The sequence below is a fragment of the Vanessa tameamea genome, chromosome 30 (genome assembly GCF_037043105.1).
Source record: "Vanessa tameamea isolate UH-Manoa-2023 chromosome 30, ilVanTame1 primary haplotype, whole genome shotgun sequence".
Lineage (NCBI taxonomy): Eukaryota > Metazoa > Arthropoda > Insecta > Lepidoptera > Nymphalidae > Vanessa > Vanessa tameamea.
In genome coordinates, this window is record NC_087338.1 from 2,226,709 (window position 1) to 2,251,305 (window position 24,597).

At 34.1% G+C, this 24,597-nt stretch overlaps 2 protein-coding genes across 2 annotated transcripts in view; one reads left to right on the plus strand and one right to left on the minus strand.

The window, feature by feature from the left end:
• The window catches only part of LOC113391592 (scavenger receptor class B member 1-like), a 352,256-nt gene that overhangs the window by 231,619 nt on the left and 96,040 nt on the right, over window positions 1-24,597 (minus strand). The window lies entirely within an intron of this gene.
• Window positions 7,158-19,273, plus strand: LOC113391611 (uncharacterized). The gene is made up of 5 exons (XM_026627637.2): window positions 7,158-7,319; window positions 11,427-11,507; window positions 15,926-16,024; window positions 17,370-17,461; window positions 18,930-19,273. Exons 1-5 carry the CDS (start codon window positions 7,277-7,279, stop codon window positions 19,251-19,253), a joined length of 639 nt encoding a protein of 212 aa, XP_026483422.1. The 5' UTR covers window positions 7,158-7,276; the 3' UTR covers window positions 19,254-19,273.

Here is a 24,597-nt window from a genome sequence, read left to right on the forward strand (position 1 = left end):
GGGCAGGAGGATGAATTATCATTGCACAAATGGAAGAATCTTCTTTAACTATCCTTATTTTCCCCGTCTTAAGTTCAACAAGTACCGGTCAAGCGGTTTTCTGCCAATCGTCTCCCCCCTTAAGAAATATATTTTTGGAAACTTCAAAGATGTGAGATGCCCCCGAACGCTGGTTAAGTTAGATTAAGATGAGCCTGCCCTTGTTATTAATAACTATTAGTATATTTATCTAATGTTAATAAATAAAAAGATTTATTTGTCTCCGTTTAGTTTTAACTGTCCGTATATCATTTTCTATATCAATAAAACGAGAAAGCATGACAAAACAACAGCCTTACTTTCACATTTGTTTGTTTTACATCTAGTTGGTTCCCGCGACTTTGATCGCGTTTTAGGGGTTGGTCAGTAGGAGTTAGGCATATAAAAGTAGCCTATGTCCTGCCTTGGACTTCAAGCTTGATTCATATTAAATTTTATCAAATTCGGTTCGTTGGTTCGGTCGAGAAAGAGCAACAGTCAGAATTTCGTATTTATAATATTAGTTAGTATTTTTTTTTTATGAAATCGGTAGGCGGGCCACCTGACGATAATTGGTCACCACCGCGCATAGACAATGGCGTTGTAAGAAATATTAACCATTCCTTACATCACCAATGCGCCCCCAACCTTGGGAACTAAGATGTTACGTCCCTTGAGCCTGTAGTTACACTGGCTCACTCACTCTTCAAACCGGAACATAAAAATACTGAGTACTGCTGTTTCGCGGTAGAATATCTGATGAGTGGGTGGTACCTACCCAGACGGGCTTGCACAAAGCCCTACCACCAAGAAGTAGTAGCAATTTACTTAATAAAATTAAACGTTTAATAAAAGTAAAGCACTTAAATTTATAAAAATAAATGTAATTTAACCGAAGTGAAACGAATGTATGAGTATTTAGTGTTTAAAGTTTAAACGACCGTAACTGTTAACATTTTCTGTACACAATTTTTATTTTGTGTAATCGTTGGTAACTCAGCGCGTGAGGCAACCTTGACACGCTAACACGTGCATAAACGCGCCTCGTAAGTATTTATGTTTTTTTTTTTTAATTTCGGTCAGATGTTTGCGAAATAAGAATCAGGATATGGTTTAAAAAAAAGAACATTTGTGAATGTTGAAAATAAACCGAGCGTTACCGTTTTGTAACGTGAATGTCGTTAAATTATTTAACTGATGTTCGCCTATTCGTCGGAATGCGATCGTGACCATTATTAATGAAATATTGATTTATTTGCGTGTTTTGAATTTCTTTTTAAAATCTTTTATTCCTGCTTTTGAAGCGATTATTTTTAGTTTTGCTGTGATTAGACTCTAGACGAAAATGCGTCACGACAAAAAGATAAATTATATTGGTGATTAGAAAGCCTGGAGGTTATATAAATATATATACCGCTTATATACTTACCACTGTCTGTCCTTGTTTATGTTTTAATTTTTATAATTACACAACTGATTTTGATGCGGTTTTTTTCTAATAGATAGATTGATTCAAGAGGAAGGTTTATTTGTATAATACATGCTCAATATAGTAGAGAAACACTGATGATTTTAGAGGTTTCCAAAGTGATAACGTAAATAAACACATTTTTTTGCGCTTACATTGCAAACGCTGGCTGGACCCTACAAGATAGATTTAATATAGATCAATATGGCTCTTTACTGCATTTAATATTTAAATGAATATTTTCGAAGATATTACAGATTTAAAATGCAGGGACATAGCGGTTTGTATTGTCTAATGACAAAAGAGCTGTGAACGTTGTACATTAAGACATTCTGTAGTATATTTAGTATCAGAATTTCACCCGTGCGAAGCCGGGGCGGGTCGCTGATATTTAAATATGTGAACTTCATCAAATGTATGTACATTATATCTTTGAACACTTCATACACAATAATAAGTATTTTTAAACCTTATTTCTTAATAATCGTCGTCCTGTTGTCTACACTGGCTAAAGGTTAGTTTGAGCCCGTCGGTTTTTGGCCGAGTGAGGTCTCTGTGGAGAATGACTGAATGAGACGAGTTTCCTAATGTGTAAAGATGTGAGAACGTACTTCGACTTATTTTATACAAGAAGTGAAGATGCTTTGCGAAGTGCGTGTGGTTTTCCACGAGATTTATAACATCTGCTCAGGAGATTATTACATTGGACCGAGGTCCCATATAGTTATTGCAACTCGGAAGATGCCCAATAGTAGGGAGTAGCTCTTTCTGATTGCGCTGCGACTGCGGGATGCACCAACAACACCTTTATTATTCAAATTATTAGTCGCTCAAAATGGAATTTACGGGAAATAATATGACTAAACGATTTTTGTGTCAGGGTTCAATGCCGTTATGACATTAAGAGACTCACGTCGAAGCCCACAGTTGCAAGACCTCCATGTAATACCATGGATTGGACAACTGTATCTGCTCATTCGGGTGAGAGATATATTATCTACTCTCAGAGACCGATAAAAGATTCAACCGGAGCGATCACGTGCACCAAACAATTTCATCAGAACTGAATTCGAATCCATGCCATTGGGATCTATCTTGCTATCCAAAAGATTAATGAGACAGTTGTGTTTTTTGAATGAAGTTCATATCTGATTGCATTGCGTCCAGAATATACATAGTCAATGTCTCAGGTAACCCCGTCTTAAGCACCTCAAGTGCAAGGGATATTCTGGGCCTCTCTCCTCTCCCCAAAAATATTTTTAAGAGACATTCTGGGATGTTTTATCGCTGGTCTCAGACCATTAGATCAGAATTTTGACGCCCGAATTTTGCCATACGATGAAGTAGAGGATGACACGGCCCTGACCTCAGTATAAAACCAATTGTGCAAGTTTTTAATAATGAAGAACTATATTATCTAAATATATGCATTATACATTTTATTTTAATATAGGTATATGAAAAACACTTTTTTTTTGGTATGCAAGAGCATTACCAAAAAAAGTTAAAATATATCTATTATCCTTATGGATGATATAAATGTTTTTGTTATTTTTTGTAAATGAAAACTATTTTTAAATTCAAAATTAAATAGCTTTATACATCAGCAAGGATTAAACTTTCTAGTTGATTGCTAAAATTCTACCACTGATTCGGAAAGAAATACTCAGACCAGAGAAGAACCGGCGAAAGAAGCTGGGCTTTAATATCATTAAATAAAAATACAATCTCCTGGTTATTATGCTATTAAGCTTTGGACTAATTTTTTCGAAGCAAAACAAATAATTTTTGATATCAATTTAAGCCCACACAGATAACAAAAATCATTGCCCAACGATTAAAAAAAAAATCTTTCGAATATTGATATAATTACAAAGATTTCCACAAAATTAAAAACAATTTAATATTACTTTATTAATTACGAAATAATTATATATATTCACAATTAAAAATAACAAAAACAATCAATACTCACACTTAAAAATCAAAATCACTACACAGATTAACAAAAATGACATTTTGACATTTAATTGCTTTGCTGTCAAATGCAAAGAACCATTTAAAAATTATCGGTCTGTCGGTTATGGGGGACGAACATAGAATGATGTGAGAACTATTCTTAGGTTTTTCGAATTACCTAGGTAATATTCCCACAGTAATTAAGATTAATAAACGCATAATATGCCACAAACATTTTTTTTTTAATGGACACTCATTGTCATTGTGTATAAATAATAATATAAGTAGTTACATACGTATTAAGAAAACATAAATTTAATGTTAACAATTTACCTTCTACAAAATACCAATTAATAAAATTTTGGTGACTGAGATGAAGAGGATCGTATACGTATGTACAACTTCACTTTATGAAACTCTGACATCACCGAAGAACTACTAGACGTATAAAATCAAAAATCAAAATCAAAATATACTTTATTCAAATAGGCTTTTGCAAACACTTTTGAATCGTCATTTAACAAACTATTTAAAGTAAAGCTACCACCGGTTCGAAATGTACATTCTACCGAGAAGAACTGGCAAGAAACTCAGTAGTTACTCTTTTTCAACATCTAAAAATACAATCATGTTAGTTAAATACAATTATATATGTATGTTATGTCTCCTGCCTGGAAGTCAACGAGCATTAACTCCACGTTTTTTTATCATCTATATAATCTTGTATCGAATAATATGCCTTCTTTACCAATGTATTTTTTACAATTGACTTGAATCTATAAAACGGCAAAGTTAAAAATATCTAAACCCACATGAAAGTATACCACTGTGAAATCCCTGTATCAGAATTAAATTATTAGGAAATAGAAAAACGCAATAACTTTTATGAACAAGCCACAAGAACAGGGATGTTTTGGTGCTCCATAACCGTAACCTACACCGTCGAATATCCGAAATAAAAATCGACGGAACCGTAACCGAATTCGATGAAAAATGTGTATTATATTTTTGTTTTTGCATGTTATATTTGAAAAGAGTAGTTAAAATTATTTTTAAAGTAATTTTATTCTGTGATTATATCTAATATCAAATAATAGCCCACAATTAAAGTCAAGGTATCCCTTATAAAACCGGTAAAATAGTATTCATAACCGTATCTATACATAACATAACATTAAATAAGATATAACACGAAACAAAAAAAATGTATTCATTATAATTGAAACACTTGGATATTATATATTTATTTGGTAGTAAAGCCTTGTCCAAACCACCCAAGGTGCCCACTCAACAGATATTCCACCGCCATACTATTGTTGTGTTCCGATTTGAAGAGTAAGTTAGCCAGTGTAGCTACAGGCACAAGGTTCATAACATCTTAGCCATATATGGATACCAATCTATGAGCGGCGGTGATCACTCACCATCGATTGACTCTATACAGGGTTATTGGTAATTCGACGTATTCCCGTTAGGAGGTGTTAGGGGTGACTTTTTGCGATAATTTTAACCCCCATATGCATGATGCAAAAGTGGACCATTTTTGAGTTATCACGTTTTTTAGATTTCATCAAAATAAGTCAAAAATGCAACTTCAAATATGTATTTAAAAAAAAGTATCAATTAAAATCTAATTTTTTCTTCTGATTTATAAAAACTATTAAACACTGGTTATTTGCCAGTATTAAAACAATAATTATCGGTTCAAAATTTAAAAATGCGAGACGGAAAACGATATTATTTCAATATTCTTTTGATTCTTTTTCCATTAACAAAAAACTTAAAAACAAAAAAAAAAAACGTTATGAAACTTGTCCTGCAGATTATTTTAAAAACATAACCTATTTCTTAGCTCTCCAAAAATGTATAACAACTACGAACTTATTTTAAAACAACCGAAATATAATGACCACAAAGGATGTTGGTTGGCTGGCTGGCTGGTGGCTATATTCTTGAGGTTCAAGTTTATTTCATACAAGTGAATAGAAAGAGCATTGATAGACAGACAGAGATAATTATTTTAGCATTTATAATACATGTGTTACTTTAATGCATGCAATGATTTTTTAGGATACGAGATTTCTCTCTGTGTAAATAATGTCTGTGCAAACATTAGTGTGACATAAATATTAAATTAGAAATAAAAGAAAAGTTCATTTCAACAAACAGTTTAATTGCTCAACATACAACAGACAAACATATTAAAACAATATATTTAAATATGCAAATAAATACCAGTTCAGTATTTCTCTCCTCCGATTGTTAACCGATGCCTTATCTGGTTTGTATTAGTACTTATAAAATAGACTTGGAGTTTATACTTTTCATCAACAGCCTGTAAATTTCCCACTGTTGGGCTAAGGCCTCCTCTCCCTTTGAGGAGAAGGTTTTGGAGCATATTCCACCACGCTGCTCCAATGCGGGTTGGTGGAATACACGTGGCAGAATTTCGTTGAAATTAGACAAATGCAGGTTTCCTCACGATGTTTTCCTTCACCGCCGAGCACGAGATGAATTATAAACACAAATTAAGCACATGAAAATTCAGTGGTGCCTGCTTGGGTTTGAACCCGAAATCATTTAGAGTTCTAACCACTTGCCATCTCAGTTTATACTTTTAGCAGAATTTAATCCGACATTTTAATGTCGGCCTCCGAGCGCAGATTAATTTTACACATTTATCCAAGCTCAGCTATACTTTGCATTTGAACCTGCGATCTTTAATTTGAATTCAAAATTTTTCTCCAATATCTTGTTTTGGGAGTACTATTACAAGATGGATCGGAAATCGAATTTCAATACCGATCAAACAAAAATTTACTATTACGTCACTGTCAGTATCACACATATTGCTAATGTATGCGTGCTCAATTATATGTTTTATGTGAGTGTCAAGTGGTCACCACTAATCACAGACATTGGCACTGTACGAAAACTATTAAGTATTCCTTACGCTACCAACTTCGGAAACCAATATGTATGTCTGTAGTTATACTGGCTCACTTAAGCACATATTGTTAAGTTACTCAAATAAACTATTTCTATTTTAATATTTAGCTAATGTATTCGCAAAAGTTTAAACGCGAATGTCTAAATATATATTTAAAATATTGAAATTAAATTCCAAATGTCTTTCTAAATAAAGGCGGAATCGCGTACGTAATTCGATTTTAAACACAGAATATAATAATAAAAATAGCAGCACACTGTGTCATAATATGTTAAAGTTATTACACCCAGTGTAAGCTTTCTATGATAGTAGGAAAACGTCCACCACTCTTGGTTTCACAAATATGAAAGTGGTGGTATTTGAAACGTAAAACATTATAACTACAAACACATAACAAATTAAAATATGTCTTATTACAAAGAACTAAGAACGAAAATTAAAAGACATTTGTATTCAACATAAGTTAATACATCCTCTCGTTTGTTGAGGTGAATGGAAACACACACATACAATACGTACAGAAGCGTAATTTAAAAGCAATCTTAACTCAACGTAATAAAGTTGATGAAAATGAGTTTTTATTTTTGCATTACAGACAAAACATTTTGAATTTCGTTCTCATGGAATCACTAATGACAAAAAGTCCTAACGGATGATTCACGTCAAAAGAATGTGACCTTAATTCATTACATAATACGGTTTTAATTTATACGTCGCTAATATTAGATAAATCCTTGTCGCAATAGTGAAAGTTGCTATCATATGTTTCTGCGGTCAGTTGGCGGCAAAACTCGACGTTGACAGTTCGTTTTACTTTTTTTAATCTGTGAAGTGTTGTGAAAATGATATAAAAAAAACTAAATGTTGCGTGAATAATCAATATGGAAATTAAACTCGTTATTTTCTCGGCCCTACTTTCCTTTGGTTAGTAAATTTCGTGTTTTTTATAATTTAGACTTTTAAACAGCCATAACTTTTGACTACATTTTTTTTAAAGTTTTTTTTTAAGAATAAGAATTGCAAAGCGTCAATAGGTGAAGGCGAGTTACTTGAATGCCGAAACATTATCGTACATTATCATGTACTTGTATAATGTAATTGATTAATATTGTATTTATACAACAAAGTTTTGACAGACTGGAGACTATTAATGTATTTAATGACATAATTATTCATTAAAATACTATTTGCTTCATAAAATATTATAAATATTTATTAATTATTATGCTTAAAGATATATTTTTTTGTATATCGTTTTTATTGAAGCTTATTTCTAAATTAATTTTGTATGTTTAATTTCACTGTTACAACAATTTATATAAAATTCAAGTATTTAGATTACGTAGTAAAACAAATAAAAAGTAAAGAGTTTTTATGCAAATTTTATAGATTATAGAAAATATTAAAAGATATTTTCAAACAATCATTTGAATCAAATCATCTATATTAGATGTTCTTGTGTACAAATATGACTTAGATATTATATTTTGTTTAAATTTACATTTGTTTATTTCAAATTTAAATGTGACAGATAGTTTTTTTGTATGAAAAACCAGTGGATTTCAATTATTTTGCTTTCATGAATAGAAATAATGAGATATATTATTGGGCAGAACATTTAACTTATATTTATCGAAAAAAATAGTGGCCAACTGTTGGCTACTAAGTTCACGCACACTAGTAAAGTAGTGTGTCGTTTGGCGAGTGTCAAGTGTAGCCGTCACACAAAGATAATGAAATTGGCTCGTTCGTTTTAGTTCATTTGTATTGTGACACTCTGGCTTATTATATTAATAATCTAAAGTTCATTGTTCATAATAAACATATTCCATTTGAAATAAATAATGAACCAAAGACACAAAAATAATTCCGTTATGTAAAAAAAAAAATCCAATCACGAACCAAAGCCATCCTTGCTTCGATGTATTACATCAATAAAATAAATATAGAAAATATTATTATTTTAAATTAACATGGTTATTTTTATTACTAACAGTATTTAAAACGGGATATTTACCATGTTTTTTATTTTTATTTGGTGGAGCTCGATATTTCGACATTATCTACGAATGTCTTGTTCAGGGGTCTCCGTTTTAAATACTATTAGTAATATTATTATTATTAAAATGACGTACTAATTTGTAATTACGTAGATACTTAACCTTTCTCGGTACACTTGAAGTAACTCTGTCGGTAACGGATATCCGACGTGATGATTAGAACAATAATAATTACTACAGCTAATATATCGTACTAAAAATTACTAATATTTAGTATTGTTATGTTTCAATTAGTATTGTTAGGTTTCAAGATATATTTAGGTTTCAAGTTATATTTAGTATTGTTAGGTTTCAAGAATATAAGGCATATAACATATTAGTGCCCATGGTTGCGGCATATTGAATAATCTATATTTCTTATAGTACCACTATGGGCAGTCGTGACCATTGCCCGGGCCCGTTTGCTGATGCACTTATCTAGATGACAAAAAAAAAAACTTCTTTCTCAGTATCCGATTTGACTCGACCGGAAAACGATCAGCAGGGTTTTAAGGTTGTAGAATAGCAACTGTTGCTATCAAATATTCGTTTGATACATGTTACAGTCGATAAATCAGTATTATGGAGTATTAGAAGCCGGGATGGCCCAGTGGTGAGCCGAGATGGCCCAGTGGTTAGAACGCGTGCATCTTAAGCGATGATTTCGGGTTCAAACCCAGGCAGGCACCATTGAATTTTCATGTGCTTTATTTGTGTTTATAATTCATCTCGTGCTCGGCGGTGAAGGAAAACATCGTGAGGAAACCTGCATGTGTCTAATTTCAACGCATTTGAGCAGCGTGGTTGAATATGCTCCAAACCTTCTCCTCAAAGGGAGAGGAGGCCTTAGCCCAGCAGTGGGAAATTTACAGGCTGCTAATGTAATGTAATGTTTAAATGGAGTATTATGCTACTGCATAGGTCCATGATACTAATTTATATATTTTTGATTTGATTTGATATAAATCCGCAACAAATATTTGATAGCAATAATTGCTATGCTGTATCCGTAATAGCTCTGCAGGTGCGACGGCTTTACGAACTTTTCGAGATGGGAGTTTAAACACGAAATTCGAAATTACGAACTCTAAACAGAACCTATAATTGAATATTGTTTTGAACCCAGTAGTTCCGTATTTGTTCGAACTACTAGACAGAGAAGCCCAACTCGACGACCTCCGTGGTCGAGTAGTGTGTACAACGGTTTTCATGGGTACGCCACTCCGAGGTCCAGGGTTCGATTCCTGGCCGAGTCGATGTAGAAAAAGTTCATTAGTTTTCTATGTTGTCTTGGGTCTGGGTGTTTGTGGTCGTCGTTACTTCTGATTTTGCATAACACAAGTGCTTTAGCTACTTACATTGGGATCAGAGTAATGTATGTGATGTTGTCCAATATTTTTTTTTTATATTATTTATTGTTTTGAACCCAGCAGTTCGGTGTTGCTTTACAATGTTGCCACTAGACACCAAGGTAGTGAACGTACAATACGTCGGATACAAGTGTAGTAATGTGCGGAGGTCACGTTAAGTAAATCGCATAATCAACATGACTAGTGTTCAGTGTCAGGATTCGACCTCAGTGCCGCCTCGGGGCGCTGTAAATAATCTCACCCTATTGACGAAATTTTGCGTAAAATGTTTGAAGTTATGTTTTTAAATTAAAAAAAAATTGTATTAAGTTTTTGATAACGCAATTTTTGTTTTTTTATGATCTTCAAATTTTTTCGGCGCTGAAAATTTATCCTGGCAGCCAAGGCTTAAGTGCCCCAGTATAAGTCCAGTGTAGTTAGTTTACCCAGAGGTAGAAATTCGATCATAATTATTATTGAAAATTTAAGGAAAACATTATTTATTTTTTCTACTTTAATTTCAAGTTATAAAGTTAAAAGCTTCAATAAAAAAAGCAGTTGACGGAGGAGAAAAAGTTCTCTGTCTATTTTTTATCCCATTCCTTTTAAACTGAGTAAAGATAAAAAAGCATTGGATTTACATATTCTATGCATAACATAAACATAAACATACATACATAATCAGCCTGTAAATTTCCCACTGCTGGGCTAAGGCCTCCTCTCCCGTTGAGGAGAAGGTATGGAGCATATTCCACCACGCTGCTCCAATGCGCGTTGGTGGAATAGACATGTGGCAGAATTTCGTTGAAATTAGACACATGCAGGTTTCCTCACGATGTTTTCCTTCACCGCCCAGCACGAGATGAATTATAAACACAAATTAAGCACATGAAAATTCAGTGGTGCCTGCCTGGGTTTGAACCCGAAATCATCGGTTAAGATGCAAGCGTTCTAACCACTGGGCCATCCCGGCATATTCTATGCGATTTGTTAATAGCTCTGTTATACAGTACACTACAGATAGTTCTTAATTCATATATATATATATATATTTATAATACATCATTTACTTCCAAAGTTTCCCTACCAACTTCGCCAAAATGTAAAACGCCATTTTCTTTGCGAAGTCATAATGAATGTCATATATTATTCAAGCTCTCGGCCAATGTTGTTTATTTAGCTTTACTTCTGTTGTTGGAATAGACACTAGCCGTTTTATTGATATTAGAAGCATTAATAGTTATTTAACTGTGTAATAACGGTCTAATATCTTGTTAATGTATACTGGGTTCGAATACCTAGAAGTACTCAGTAAGATAAATTAATTGGAAAAATACTTCTTTGGAAATTACCTAAATTATTTGCTCCTGCGTTTGATTCCACAGTTGTCTCAAATTAATTGCTAATCTTCAGTACACACAGAAAGACTAATTTATTTGCGATTTCACAAAGCGGAAACCTTTATATCGTTGACCGTGCCCTTAAACCGAACTATGTGGGATTCTTACCTCCTAAAACCCTTCACCCCCCCCCCCCCCCCCACGAGGCAAACGTCATTGTCAATAACACTTGATATTAATAATGTGTATAATTTAAGCAATTTTTCCAACGCATTTTGACTTCAAAATATGATTTTGTTCCAGTGTCATGCGGCGTCATCATTCCGGAAGAGCTGCCATCTTTGTTATCCGTGGCGTATTCTAACATCCCTCCAATAAAGAAAGGTATATAATATAATAAGTAATATTTAAAAACATTTTACTTAATATGTATTTGTAAATTGTCAACAGTAGCAAAAGCGTGGACACTTCAACTCGATCGGTTGTGTGGAATTAGCATAATATTAAGTTGTGAGCTTAGATTTACTTATAGGGACAGAATTACGCATTTGAAATCAAGATACTTATTTACGTTTATAGGGTAAATCATTATAATTTAAAATTCCAACTTTTACGCTTAACAAGTTATCTGATAAAAATTAAAAGACTAGATGGAAACTCGGCTTCGCTCGCGTAAAAGAAATGAAACTAAACAATTACGGGTTATCCTTTAGTTGTCATATAACATATAAATTTTTCATAACACGTAAACTTGCGTTTACGTGTTATGAAAAATAGCCGCCTGTTAAGATTCATCTATTTAATATCGAAATATCTCGATTGTACGAATTTTGCGGATATATATTGTCAACTAAACACTATTTTTTAACGATCTATAATTGTGAATAGGGATCGTAGCCCTGCACGAAATTATAAATATTAATGAAATTAATGAATCGATTTGCTAATTTTCAATTAGCAGTTCGACTTAAAATGATTCGTGTGCAACGCAATGCCTGTTGACGAATTTTGAACAAATATAACTATAGTTCAAATAACCATCAACGCAAATGTGTTCGATTAAATTGAACTAGTGTGTTAATATTTTTGTGTAAATTAATAAAGTAAACGATGTTAGTTTTGTGACATAAAATGATATATTAAAACAACATTTTTAAATTTTGACAGAAGAAGAATATTTTTTTTAAATATAAATACTAAAATAAAAATAAATCAATGCAATGAACCTCCTTTTAAAATTTGACAAGTTAATAGCAATAAAAATAGTTTTAACTGAACATTGTGTGAACGCGCCGTATTTATTATATTATACTCGTTGATTTTTACAATGTTTCCTTTCAAACAGTTTTTGAAACCTGAATAACCTTATCAGTACCTAACTTAATTAGTTATGTTAACTAATTAGCTCTTTGCGAAACAGTGTTTAAACGCAATTATAATTTGTATAGTTAACCGGTCGGTTTATTAATTGGGTCGTTAATGAAAATCATTGATTTCAATGAACAGATATTCTGTTAGCAACAAAAAGTAGATGTTGTTACAAACACGCTGCGTTACAAAGACACACATCCACCTCAATAAAATGACCATAGAATTTATTTATTTTTTTAATTTTCGGGAAACTAAAAGTCAGGGCCGGATCTACTGTATGGCCGTATGGGCTTCAGCCCAGGGCCCCGTGGATTCAAGGGGCCCCAAGCTAAGTCAAGTCAAGTCAAAGTCAAAAATAGACAATAATGCGAAATAATCCATCTATTAAATTCCATCCATTCTGTTAAATTAAACAGATCGTAAGGTTTGCAGCCCTGCAATTAATCAAACCCATTCAATTATTTTAACTCCAGTCTAAGTTCAGGTGTGTCTTAAGTAGGGCCCCTAAGTAGTGTCAGCCTAGGGCCTCCCTAAGCTCACGGTCCGGCCCTGCTAATAATACAATAGAACAGTAATATTAATATTCAATAAAATAACACATAAAACTATCAATTTTCGTCAATATCTAACACAAATAAAAAGCAGGAATTAATAACGGAGAAATTTAACTACAATATCAAAAATCGATTAATAACAATTAAAATATATATTCTCAATTTATTTATAATAATAATCATTATTTGTAACTTTACAATTTCACATCAGTAATCTGTTGAATAACTAACAAAAACAAAATAAATGTTTAATTAATAAGCTTATTCTTATATTTGATTTTGACTGTATTTTATGTTAATTGTATTTAAATATTCTTTGCTTAACAGTGCACGCTGTGTGTCCTATAAAATGGAAGCACATAACTCGTAACCCTTATATTGTTTAATTTTAAGAATATGTATTTAATGTATATCTTTTGATGGAAACTCATAAATTAAATAAATAAATCTTCATTACATAGTATAAAACAAAGTCGCTTACCGCTGTCTGTCCCTATGTATGCATAGATCTTTAAAATAACACAACGGATTTTGATGCGGTTTCTTTTAATAGATAGATTGATTCAAGAGGAAGGTTTATATGTATAAAACATGCACAATATAGTAGAGAAACATTGATGATTTTAGAGGTTTCCAAATTGATGTCGTAAATAAACACATTTTTTGCGCTTACATTGCAAATGCTGGCTCAACCCTACGAGATAGATCAAAATAATGTACTACACTATTGTACACCTAAAAAAGGTCTATCTTTTAGGGATAACCCACATCAACAATTTTTTTGTCCTTTACTTTTTACGAGAAATAATGGCTTACTTTAGAAGCGATTTTAAGCAACACAGCATTAATCTTTATCCAATTAAGTATCTTAAATACGTTGTGCATTTAATAAAATCAATATGACCCTTTACAGCATGTAATTTAAATGTAAATTTTCGAAAATATTATACATTTAAAACGCAGGGACATAGCGGTTTGTATTGTCTAAGGACTGAATAACTGTGAACGTTATAAGACATTCTGTAGTATATTTAGTATCAGCATCGCAGCCGTGCGAAGCCGGGGCTGGTCGCTAGTAAAAGTATAATTTTTAGAGTTTAAATACGCAATGAAATCAAGTTAATCAACAAATCTACACTTAAAACTTATATCTGTAGTATTCGTATATCGATAACTTAGAAAAAAATACTTCGTTCAATGATTTTAAACAATATTTGTGTAATTATATTGGTATTAAAATATTAACACGGAAATACTACTACACGAAATTTTAATCACTATGTAATTAAATACTTATGTATATACAAGTACATATCTAACGAAGGTCAAATAAAAGTTGATCCGTTCATTTCCTTTGTCTTAAAATTTAAATTATATTAATTATTGAGTTTATTATTTATTGATCTGTATATTTTGATAAATACCGACTTAAAGCAATTCGATATAGTTATAGTACTTAGTTAGTACGTACAATTTTAATTCCTTGAACTAAATATTAGTAATTGTTTTGATACCCACCAGCATTTAGGGAAGGGAAGGTTAAGGAGCTAAATATAACGTATTTTATTCAAGTAGGCTTATATAAGCAATTTTGAATCGTCGTTATACAGAATTATATTAAATTTTCGGGACTTCCATTGGCAGATGGTTTATGTTACATGGAGTACCTTAGGATACTTTTATTTAAAATAGGAGTTAGCACATCAAAATTAACCTATGATATTGGTAACAATCCAAGTCCGATTCAACTTCCACGTGGAAGAAGTCGCAGCTAACAGCTAGTAACAATACTGATCATATATATATATATATATATATATTTATATATATATAGATGAATTATAAATACAAATTAAGCACATGAAATCGGTTATACTTGCCCCGGATTTGAACTCAGAATCGTTATGTCTCGTTAAACCATTGGACCAATATGATCGAATATATAACAATTGTTATTGCATTGTAGTTTCTGTTATTTTAGTTGGCCCGTAACCAGTCAAATCCGGTTGAAACCAGTTCGCTCGTTCGAGAAAACTAGATTTAGGTTATAAGGAAACGTCTATAAGTTACGTTAACTTTTAACTCTAAACTTATCTATTATTAAATTTTTTTATGAACGATCCGGATTCGATTCTGAGTGAAATGAACCAGTAGTTATAACACATGGATCTCGAGCGAAGAGTGTGGGTTCAAATTCGAACTAGAAACAGTTTTTTTTGTGTTTAATTTGTGTGTGTAATGTCGTGTTCGAAGGAGAGATAACATTGTGAGGAAAGCTGTATTACAGTAGTGTGCAATAAGCTTTAAAGCTTCTTCTCAAACGTTAATCCTTAGCCCAGCAGTGGGATATCTAATGTCTGTTGCTTTACGTTTGAATGTAATTTGGTAGGCCACGACCGCCCATGAACAATGGCGCTGTAAGAAATATTAATCATTCCTTACATCGCCAATGGACCACCAACCTTGGGAACTAAGATGTTATGGCCCTTGTGCCTGTCGTTACACACAATAATACTAAGTATTGGATTTGTAACATATGATGAGAGGTTGGTACGTTCCCAGATGGGCTTGCAAAAAACCCTACCACACAGGCAATAGTCAGGTCATACAGACCATAATTACGCAGTACTTAGGCAATAAGCTTCAATAGCGCAATGATTTTGCCGTCTAGCGATTTAAAAAGTCGCTGGTTCGATCCTGACCCTTTGGGCTATTTTGGTCCCCACTCCTAACATAAGCTTTAAGCTTAATTGGAGGGGTAAATACGATTATTAGTAATATCCATGTAATTGGGTATTGCTACTATTCTTTAAAAAAAAGTCAGGCTCCCTAATGGAAGTGTTGTTATCCTTTATTTACAATAAATTATTTTTACAGGCACAGATTCAAGGATAGGTTTCGGCTTCGCCTTCGGGAACCATGCGGACTTCCAGGTGATGCTGGAGCTGGGTCCTCAGACGAATACCATGAATCTCAGTAAGTTAACGCTATCAACAAAACTATTATTTAAAGTAACAGCCTGGAAATTTTCTGCTGCTGGGATAAGGCGTTTTCCCTTTGAGGGAAAACCTTAACGTTTCCCTTTGCGGATTGGTGGGTTCTCATGTGACAGAATTTATTTGAAATTCGACAAAAAGGTTTCCTCACGATGTTTTCCTGCACCGTCGAGTTCGGGATGAATTATAGAAACAAATTAAGCCCGAACAGTCAGGGATTTAACCCCGCAATCATCGGTTAAGATGCACGCGTTCTAACCACTTTTTTTTTTTTTTTTTTGTTTAACGAGGAGGAAATGCATTTACGCATGCCGCCCGGTCGGGGGACCGGGACGGGTATGTGGGACTCAACCGGGGCCTAATGCCCCGTGCCAGGGCACGCTGATGCTAATGCCCTGTCCTACCCACTAAAACCATCCTCGGGTTTCCACCATGCCGCCGAGTGGTGAGACAACGGGATCGCCAAGGGCATGCAACCGCGACCCCACCAGCGGCAGCCGCCGTAAGGCGGCTGAATATTCATGGAAAGCGCGCCTAGTGCGCGCTTTCCCCCTCATCCTCCACGTGGGAATGTGGCGAACTCCCCCGAGTCCGCCACTGGAGGCTGGGCGTCAACGGAGTTGACGCCCTGCGGCGGATAAGATGGTAGGCTCCGCCGCTGACCGCCGGTGTAAAACACCTGGGAGGCTCGAGTAGCGAGCCCTCCCACTCCCTCCTAGCCAACGAGGCCACTCACATGGTCCGCCCTGACGCCGATCAGGAACGTACCAGGAACGGCCCCGCGGCATCCCTCCCGCCAGTCTTAGCCGTGGCCGACGAGCAAGCTCAAGCCGGCCCCGTTGCCCAGGGTACACCACGAGGAGGTGACTGACATGTACCCCACGCGTTCTAACCACTAGTCCATCTCTACTTAACAAAAAAAAATACCAAAACTTCTAACCTAACATATTTTTAAGCTATATATACCCAAGGATATTGGGGCTAACCGAGTTACAGTTATTTCTACAAATACCTGTATTACAAGACCACGCTTTTATTTAACATAATTTTAAGATACATGCTTACATTGGGGATAAATTAGTAACTTAAGTGTAAATTAAGTGCTACTCAACATACCCAGAAAGTTTAACTGATTTTAATCATTTTAGTATTGCTGGTCAGTTGTGAAAGTGTCTTGAACTGGGTCGAAACGAAACGACTGTGGCATATATGGGTTAAAATTTAAATTGTATATGTAATAAAAACCCCTTTCATCTCATCACCAACACAACATATAAAATACTAGTTACATTTAAATGTATAATAAGATGTATCATTTTACGCAGCTGGGCAACCGTTCCCCAAAAATGGCAACACGAACAGCAAACGGCAGGCGCCGCCGCTACCACCCGCGAAAATTAACATGAATAAAGACAAGGTAAGTTATTGTAACACAAAAACTTAATGAATGATTATTATTAGAGGTTTAGATAAATATTTCTTGTCTTCTAATATCAGAATAATAATAATAAAGCCTTTATTTCCATAACCTTAATTTTCCATTCTAATGTTAGTATTTGTTAGTAGTTAAATTTTAGTGTTTTCCTTATGTCTAAATGTTAGTAAAAGTTAGTTTTTGTTATTGATTATCGACCCCTCGCAGGGTGAAGGTCTCCTCCAGTCCTTTCCACTCATCTCTGTCTTTGCCGATATTTTTCCAGTTCTTTCCTATTAATTCCGTTAAGTCCTCTGCCCATCGTCTACTCGGTCTCCCTACCCTTCTTTTGCCGGATATCAGAATAGGGGTAAGATACTTGGTGGTAGGGCTTTGTGCAAGCCTTCATCAGATATTCTACCGCCAGGCAGAAATACTTAGTACTGATACGTTACGGTTTGATGAGATTGAAAGGATAAGTGAGCCAGTTTATCCGTTTCTATAATAAAATTCCGCAGACAGTTTTAACTTTGCCGTTTCATAGATTCAAATCATTTGTAAAAAAATATATTGGTAAAGAAGGCATATTATTCGATACAAGATTATATTGATGATAAAAAATGGAATTAATGCTTGTTGACTTCCAGGCAGGATATATTACATACATATATAATTGTATTTAACTAACATGACTGTATTTTTAGATGTTGAAAAAGAGTAACTACTGAGTTTCTTGCCGGTTACGGTGGTAACCGATGGTAGCTTTACTTAAAATAGTTTGTTAAATGACGATTCAAAAGTGCTTGTAAAAGCCTACTTGAATAAAGTATGTTTTGATTTTGATTTAGTGTAAGGCACAAAAGGCATAACGTTTTAGCTTTAACAGTTGGCGGCGCATTGGCAACGTAAGAAATAGTTCTTACATCGCCAATGTCTATGGGCTTTGGTGACTATTTAACATAAGGTTGCCCATTTGCGCCCCCCCCCCCTGTCTTATCATAAAATAAATTAATAATAAGTCATCAACTAAAAACCCGCTAAACAATGTAACCACAATGTGCTCAGTAGGACAAAAGTAGTGTAATATATTTTTGTTAATATTGAATCCAATCTTTACTGGCTATTATTTCGGTGATGGCTTACCAACCAATTTGGATCATAGCCAGCCAACTACGCAGGATATTATTTTGCACAAGTGTTTGCGCAGGTACAGGATTTCTATGCTCTCCACAAAGTCGGACAGTTCAAATTCCTTCCAGTTCTAGAATTACTTCTACTATCATATATACACCGATGAACTGTTCTAGTTCTGTACAGAACTAGAACAGTTCATCGATGTAACTACTCAATATCTCGTTCTGTTCTGATCTGTCTACGTTCAGAACCTGTAATAGCTTTGAATTTAGTTCCTCTTTTAATACTATGACGATCCGAAGATGATAAATTTTGATCTTTACTTTTATAATTACAGTACCTCCAATCAGACGCGGGGAAATATCTCCAGAACTGGGCGCAGAAAATGAAATCGCCACCAAAACAAGTCAAGCGTCCATCGCCGAGGCCCGGTGACGTTATTAATCTAGAAGATTCTATGGTGGAGCTGGTGAAAAACGATAAAGGTGACTATGAAATACACCAGCCGAAGCCCGGACACATGTCACAGTACGTTCTGGACAACCTGAAGAAACTCTTCGGCCAGAAGAAGGAGGAGGCGCAGAAAATTGTTGAGAAGACGAGAAGTGAAGCTGAAGTCAAGAAAATAACAGAAGATTTGTCTAACGTTGATTTGGATTGAGTAAATAATTTTAGAGAGGCTTCGAGTTTTTTATTTCATTGATATGACGAAGTTGATCTACGATTTTGATATGAAAACTATTTCTGAAACGTTATTTGTGTGATACTCGAAAGTGGACGAGAAACCACCTGACCACCACCTGGACCACCAGGTGGTAATTAGTCACCATCACTCATAGATATTGGTATTTTAAGAATTATTAACCATTCCTTACATCGTTAAGCACCACCAACTATGGAAACTAAAATGTCCCTTTTATCAGTAGTTACATTGGCTCACTCACCCTTCAAACCCCAAACACGACAGTACTAAGAATATCTCATGAGTGAGATCTATCCAGATGGGTTCCAAATAATCCTGCCACTACACTATCTCTAAGTGTTCACCACCACTTACCACCGTATCTATCGCGAAACGTACTTAATTTATAAAAACATTTAAAAGTTTGTAGAAAACTTTGCAGAAAATATCTACTTAGGACCTAAATAACCTATATAATAGTACTTAAGTCTTAGGTACTACTTTTGTTAACTTGTACAAATTGCCCAGTGGTTAGAACGCGTGCATCTTAATCGATGATTTCGGGTTCAAACCCAGGCAAGCACCACTGAATTTTCGTGTGCTTAATTAGTGTTTTTAATGATTTCGGGTTCGACGGTGAAGGAAAACATCATGAGGAAACCTGCATGTGTCTAATTTCAACGAAATTCTGCCACATGTGTATTCAATCAAGCCGTATTGGATTAGCGTGGTGGAATATGCTAACCTTCTCAAAGGGACAGGAGGCCTTAGCCCAGCAGCGGGAAATTTACAGGCTGTTAATGTAAAAAAAAATGTAAAATGTAGAAATTGCATTTATATGTAATTTATCATAACAATTCTGTCTTGCGCTAAAGTGAATTAATTAAAACAGCGCCTGCTAATTTAAGCGATATTAAAGGCAAGGCTTAAAGGCAATTTGAGCAAAAAATATTCACAGGAGTATTCGATCTTAAACATTCATAGTTGTGAGAGATCTTGAAGGATTCGTTTATAGAAAAAAATGTAGGACATTTTGCAAATTCATTAAGGCACACCCCTATATATAGTTCTGTACAAATGTCTCTGTATAGAAGGTAAAAAGGTTATGTAATTATATACATACAAAAGGTTATGTAAATGCATACAGATGACGTAACAGTTTGATACCCCTAAGTGTCAGAAATAGCTTTTCAATTAACATCAAAGCATTTGGGAGCAGATAACTATTTAGAAGAACATATTGCGCAGTGACAGTTCGAAGAAGGTTTAATATACAGGGTTGTTTTTCATTTCGACGGATTCCAGCTAGGTGAATATCGTTTTCAGTCGCGTATTATTAAATTTGGACCGATAATTATTGTTTTTATATTGATGAATAACAAGTGTTTATTTGTTTTTAAAATCAGAAGAAAAAATTACATTTAAATGAATATATATATTTTTTTAATAAATTTTTGTAGTTGCTTTTTTGACTTATTTTGTAAAAAGTTAAAAAATGTTGTTACTCAAAAATTATTAAATTGTTACCCCTATCACCTCCTAACGGGAATACGTCCAATTACCAATAACACTGTATATATATGTATGTGTATATATATATGTATGTTTTCGCAAATTGCTTCCAACAACCGAATTTGATGAAATTTGGTATGAACTCCAAGGAAGATCATGGGATACTTTTTTACGCATAACACCTGACGACCAACCGAGCGAGCGAACCCGTATGCGACAACTAGTATATAATGAATGTTCAAGCTAACAAGATGCAATATATACAAAAAAAAACATTTATGTATGTCGTGTAAAACAAAATCTCTTCACTTACAACGTCAAAGAGGCACTTACAAGCAATTTATTAAGAGATAAAAGTTGGCTGGCCCATGCTATGAGAGGCAGCGATTTCGTTTAAACTCACGTTTATTGAGGAAAACGTAAGTTAAGTCAGTATTAGTAATAAAGTATAAGATGTAGCCGATACTACGGTTTTTTAGGAATAGCATTGGATTCCAAACTTCAGTGGAGTCCTCATTTATCATCCCCGACAGGAAGACAGCTCCGGAGCATACGCGGTTAGAAAAGTTAGACAACTAACTGATATTGATACCGCTCGTCTAGTATATTTTGGTTATTTTCACAGTATTATGTCATATGGCATATTACTTTGGGGTAATACTGCAGATATTGAATCTGTTTTTATTTTACAAAAGAGAGCAATCCGGTCTATTTATAATCTTGGAGCTAGAGACTCTCTTCGGGATGTTTTTAACAAAGTAGGAATACTGACTGTTGCGTTACAGTATATTTAAAACAATATTATGTATATTCACAGTGGCATTGATCACTTTGATAAAATTAGTGATAATCATTGTATGTGCACAAGAAGTAAGGATAACACTAGAACGCAAAAAAAAAAGAAATTTTTTTTTGCTGATATTCCATTTGCGACTACTAACTCATTAAATTCCTCTCCTACCGTTGCTAAATCATTATTAAAAAACAACGTGGAAGAATTTAATATTAGTTTTAAATTTAATACAGTAAGTGTAAATGATGTAATAAGTTCCTTCAGATCACTAGTTATTAAGAAAACGGCCGATCTGTGGGAGATCTCTTAAGGTTCTCTGTTATGGTAGTCAATTCAATAATTGATGTAATCGCACCCTACCTTGTCACTATATTTAATAATTGTGTCCTTAGTGGCGTGTTTCCTGACCTCATGAAACATAGTAGAGTATTACCAATATTTAAGTCAGCTAGTACATCAGACCCCAACAACTATAGGCCCATCTCTGTACTACCAACTCTTAGCAAGATCTTTGAAAAGTTATTACTAAATCAAATGCTAGTACATTTTAATAATAACAAGTTGCTACACAAGAAACAATTTGGATTTACAAGGGGTCGCTCGACAACTGACGCTGGTGTTGAGCTCGTTAAAAATATTTACAAGGCCTGGGAGGAGTCACAGGATGCCTTAGGGATATTTTGTGATTTATCTAAGGCCTTTGATTGTGTGCAACACAAAACTTTGGTCAGGAAGCTAGGTCATTATGGAATTAGGGACACTGCACTCAGTCTTCTGATTTCGTATCTGAGCAATCGGATTCAGAGGGTTGATGTAAATGGAAAGAGATCTCCCGGTTCTCCAGTTACTGTGGGGGTCCTTCAAGGATCAATTCTTGGACCATTTCTCTTCCTTGTTTATATAAATGACCTGCCACATCTTCTAGGTGATAAACTCGAGATAGTATTGTTTGCTGATGATACTTCTTTAATTTTTAAAATAAAAAGACGTCTTTCAACATATGACGATGTGAACAATGCTCTCTCCGAAATAGTAAATTGGTTTAGTGTTAATAATTTAATGTCAAATAGTAAAAAGACAAAATGTATTAAATTCACTACTCCCAATGTAAGATGTGTCAAAACGAGTGTACTTTTTTTTAAACGGGGAAGCATTAGATGTTTTAGAATCAACAGAGTTCCTTGGTATGACAATAGACTCTAAGCTCCAATGGGGCCCCCATATAAATAAATTGAGACTTTTGACTGATGTGGATACGGCTCGCCTTGTGTATTTCAGTTATTTCCACAGTATAATGTCGTATGGCATCCTACTCTGGGGTAATACAGCTGACATTAATACCATTTTTGTACTGCAGAAGAGGGCTATTCGTGCAATTTATAACCTGGGCCCAAAAGATTCGTTAAGAGCTAAATTTAAAGAAATTAAAATAATGACTGTCGCTTCTCAATTTGTTTTTGATAATGTTATGTATGTACGCAAAAACATAAACGATTTTCCCAGAAATTGTGACGTACATTCATTAACACTAGGAACTTGTTACTCCAAGTACCCGATTACACAGGGTTAGTAACTCTTTTTTGGGGCAATGTATACGTTTTTACAACAGGATCCCAGAAAAAGTTTAAAATTATTCAATTATAAAATTCAAAAGAATCGTTAAAGAGTGTTTGTGTGCTAAAGAATATTACAACACTAATGAATTTTTAGTTGACTGCACACCTTGGGAATGAAATGATCGCCTCCAGGCTGTTTCAAATAACTAAAATATAATTATTATTGTACATGCAAAATGGAAAAAAAAAATATACCGCTGAGTTTCTTTCGCCGGTTCTTCTCAGGTCCGAGGTGTTAAATTCCGAACCGGTAGTAGATTTTTGACTATTAATAAGCAAGTGTAAACACTTCTATATTGAATAAAAATTTTTGACTTTGACTTTGACTAACGCCAAGTTTCCGACTCCGCAAAGTCAATAAATCATTCTTGGGGCAAGGTGTCCGCTTCTATAATAAAATTCCGCAGACATTTTTAACTTTGCCGTTTCATAGATTCAAGTCATTTGTAAAAATACATTGGTAAAGAAGGCATATTATTCGATACAAGATTATATTGTTGATAAAAAAGCGTGGAGTTAATGCTTGTTGACTTCCAGGCACGATATATAACATACATATATAATTGTATTTAACTAACATGACTGTATTTTTAGATATTGAAAAAGAGTAACTACTGAGTTTCTTGCCGGTTCTTCTCGGTAGAATCTACATTCCGAACCGGTGGTAGCTTTACTTTAAATAGTTTGTTAAATGACGATTCAAAAGTGCTCGTAAAAGTCTACTTGAATACATTTTGAATATATTTTGATTTTGTTTGGTTTTAAACTGGATAATCTACTTATAAATACAACGTAAGATGTTGCAAATATAAGGATGATGATATTCTTCTTTTTTTATGAAATAGGTAGGCGGAACAAATAGGCCACTTTATGGTAAGTGGCCATCATCACCCATAGACAATGGAGCTGTAAGAAATGTTAACCATTCCTCAAAATACCAATGCACCACCAACCTTGGGAATCAAAGATGCTATGTCCCTTATACACTTTGCACTAAGCCCTACTATCAAGTTTTAATTTGAAAGTAATGTTTATTATATTGACTATAACGATTATAAAATGTATCAAAATGGCGTAAATCGGTGGTTAACATTTCACGAATAAGATGCGAAGCTACGTAGATTTTTTAAAAATCGCATCGCAATTTAGGGAATAAAATCACATCACACACGTCTAACACATTAAATAAACAAGTTACTTATTAATTATGACCTCAGGATTTCAAGCGAGGCAGTCAAATTATAATATGTGTTAAGTATTGAAAAATATTTTTCAGAAATATTTAAAAAATAATACAAGTATCAGTTGTTGAAAAAATCTGAGTGAATTTGTCTGTCGTTGATTCTACTCATTTTAATAGTTGTTTGAAGCCATCGAGTGAGTGGATACGAAAGCGAGACGT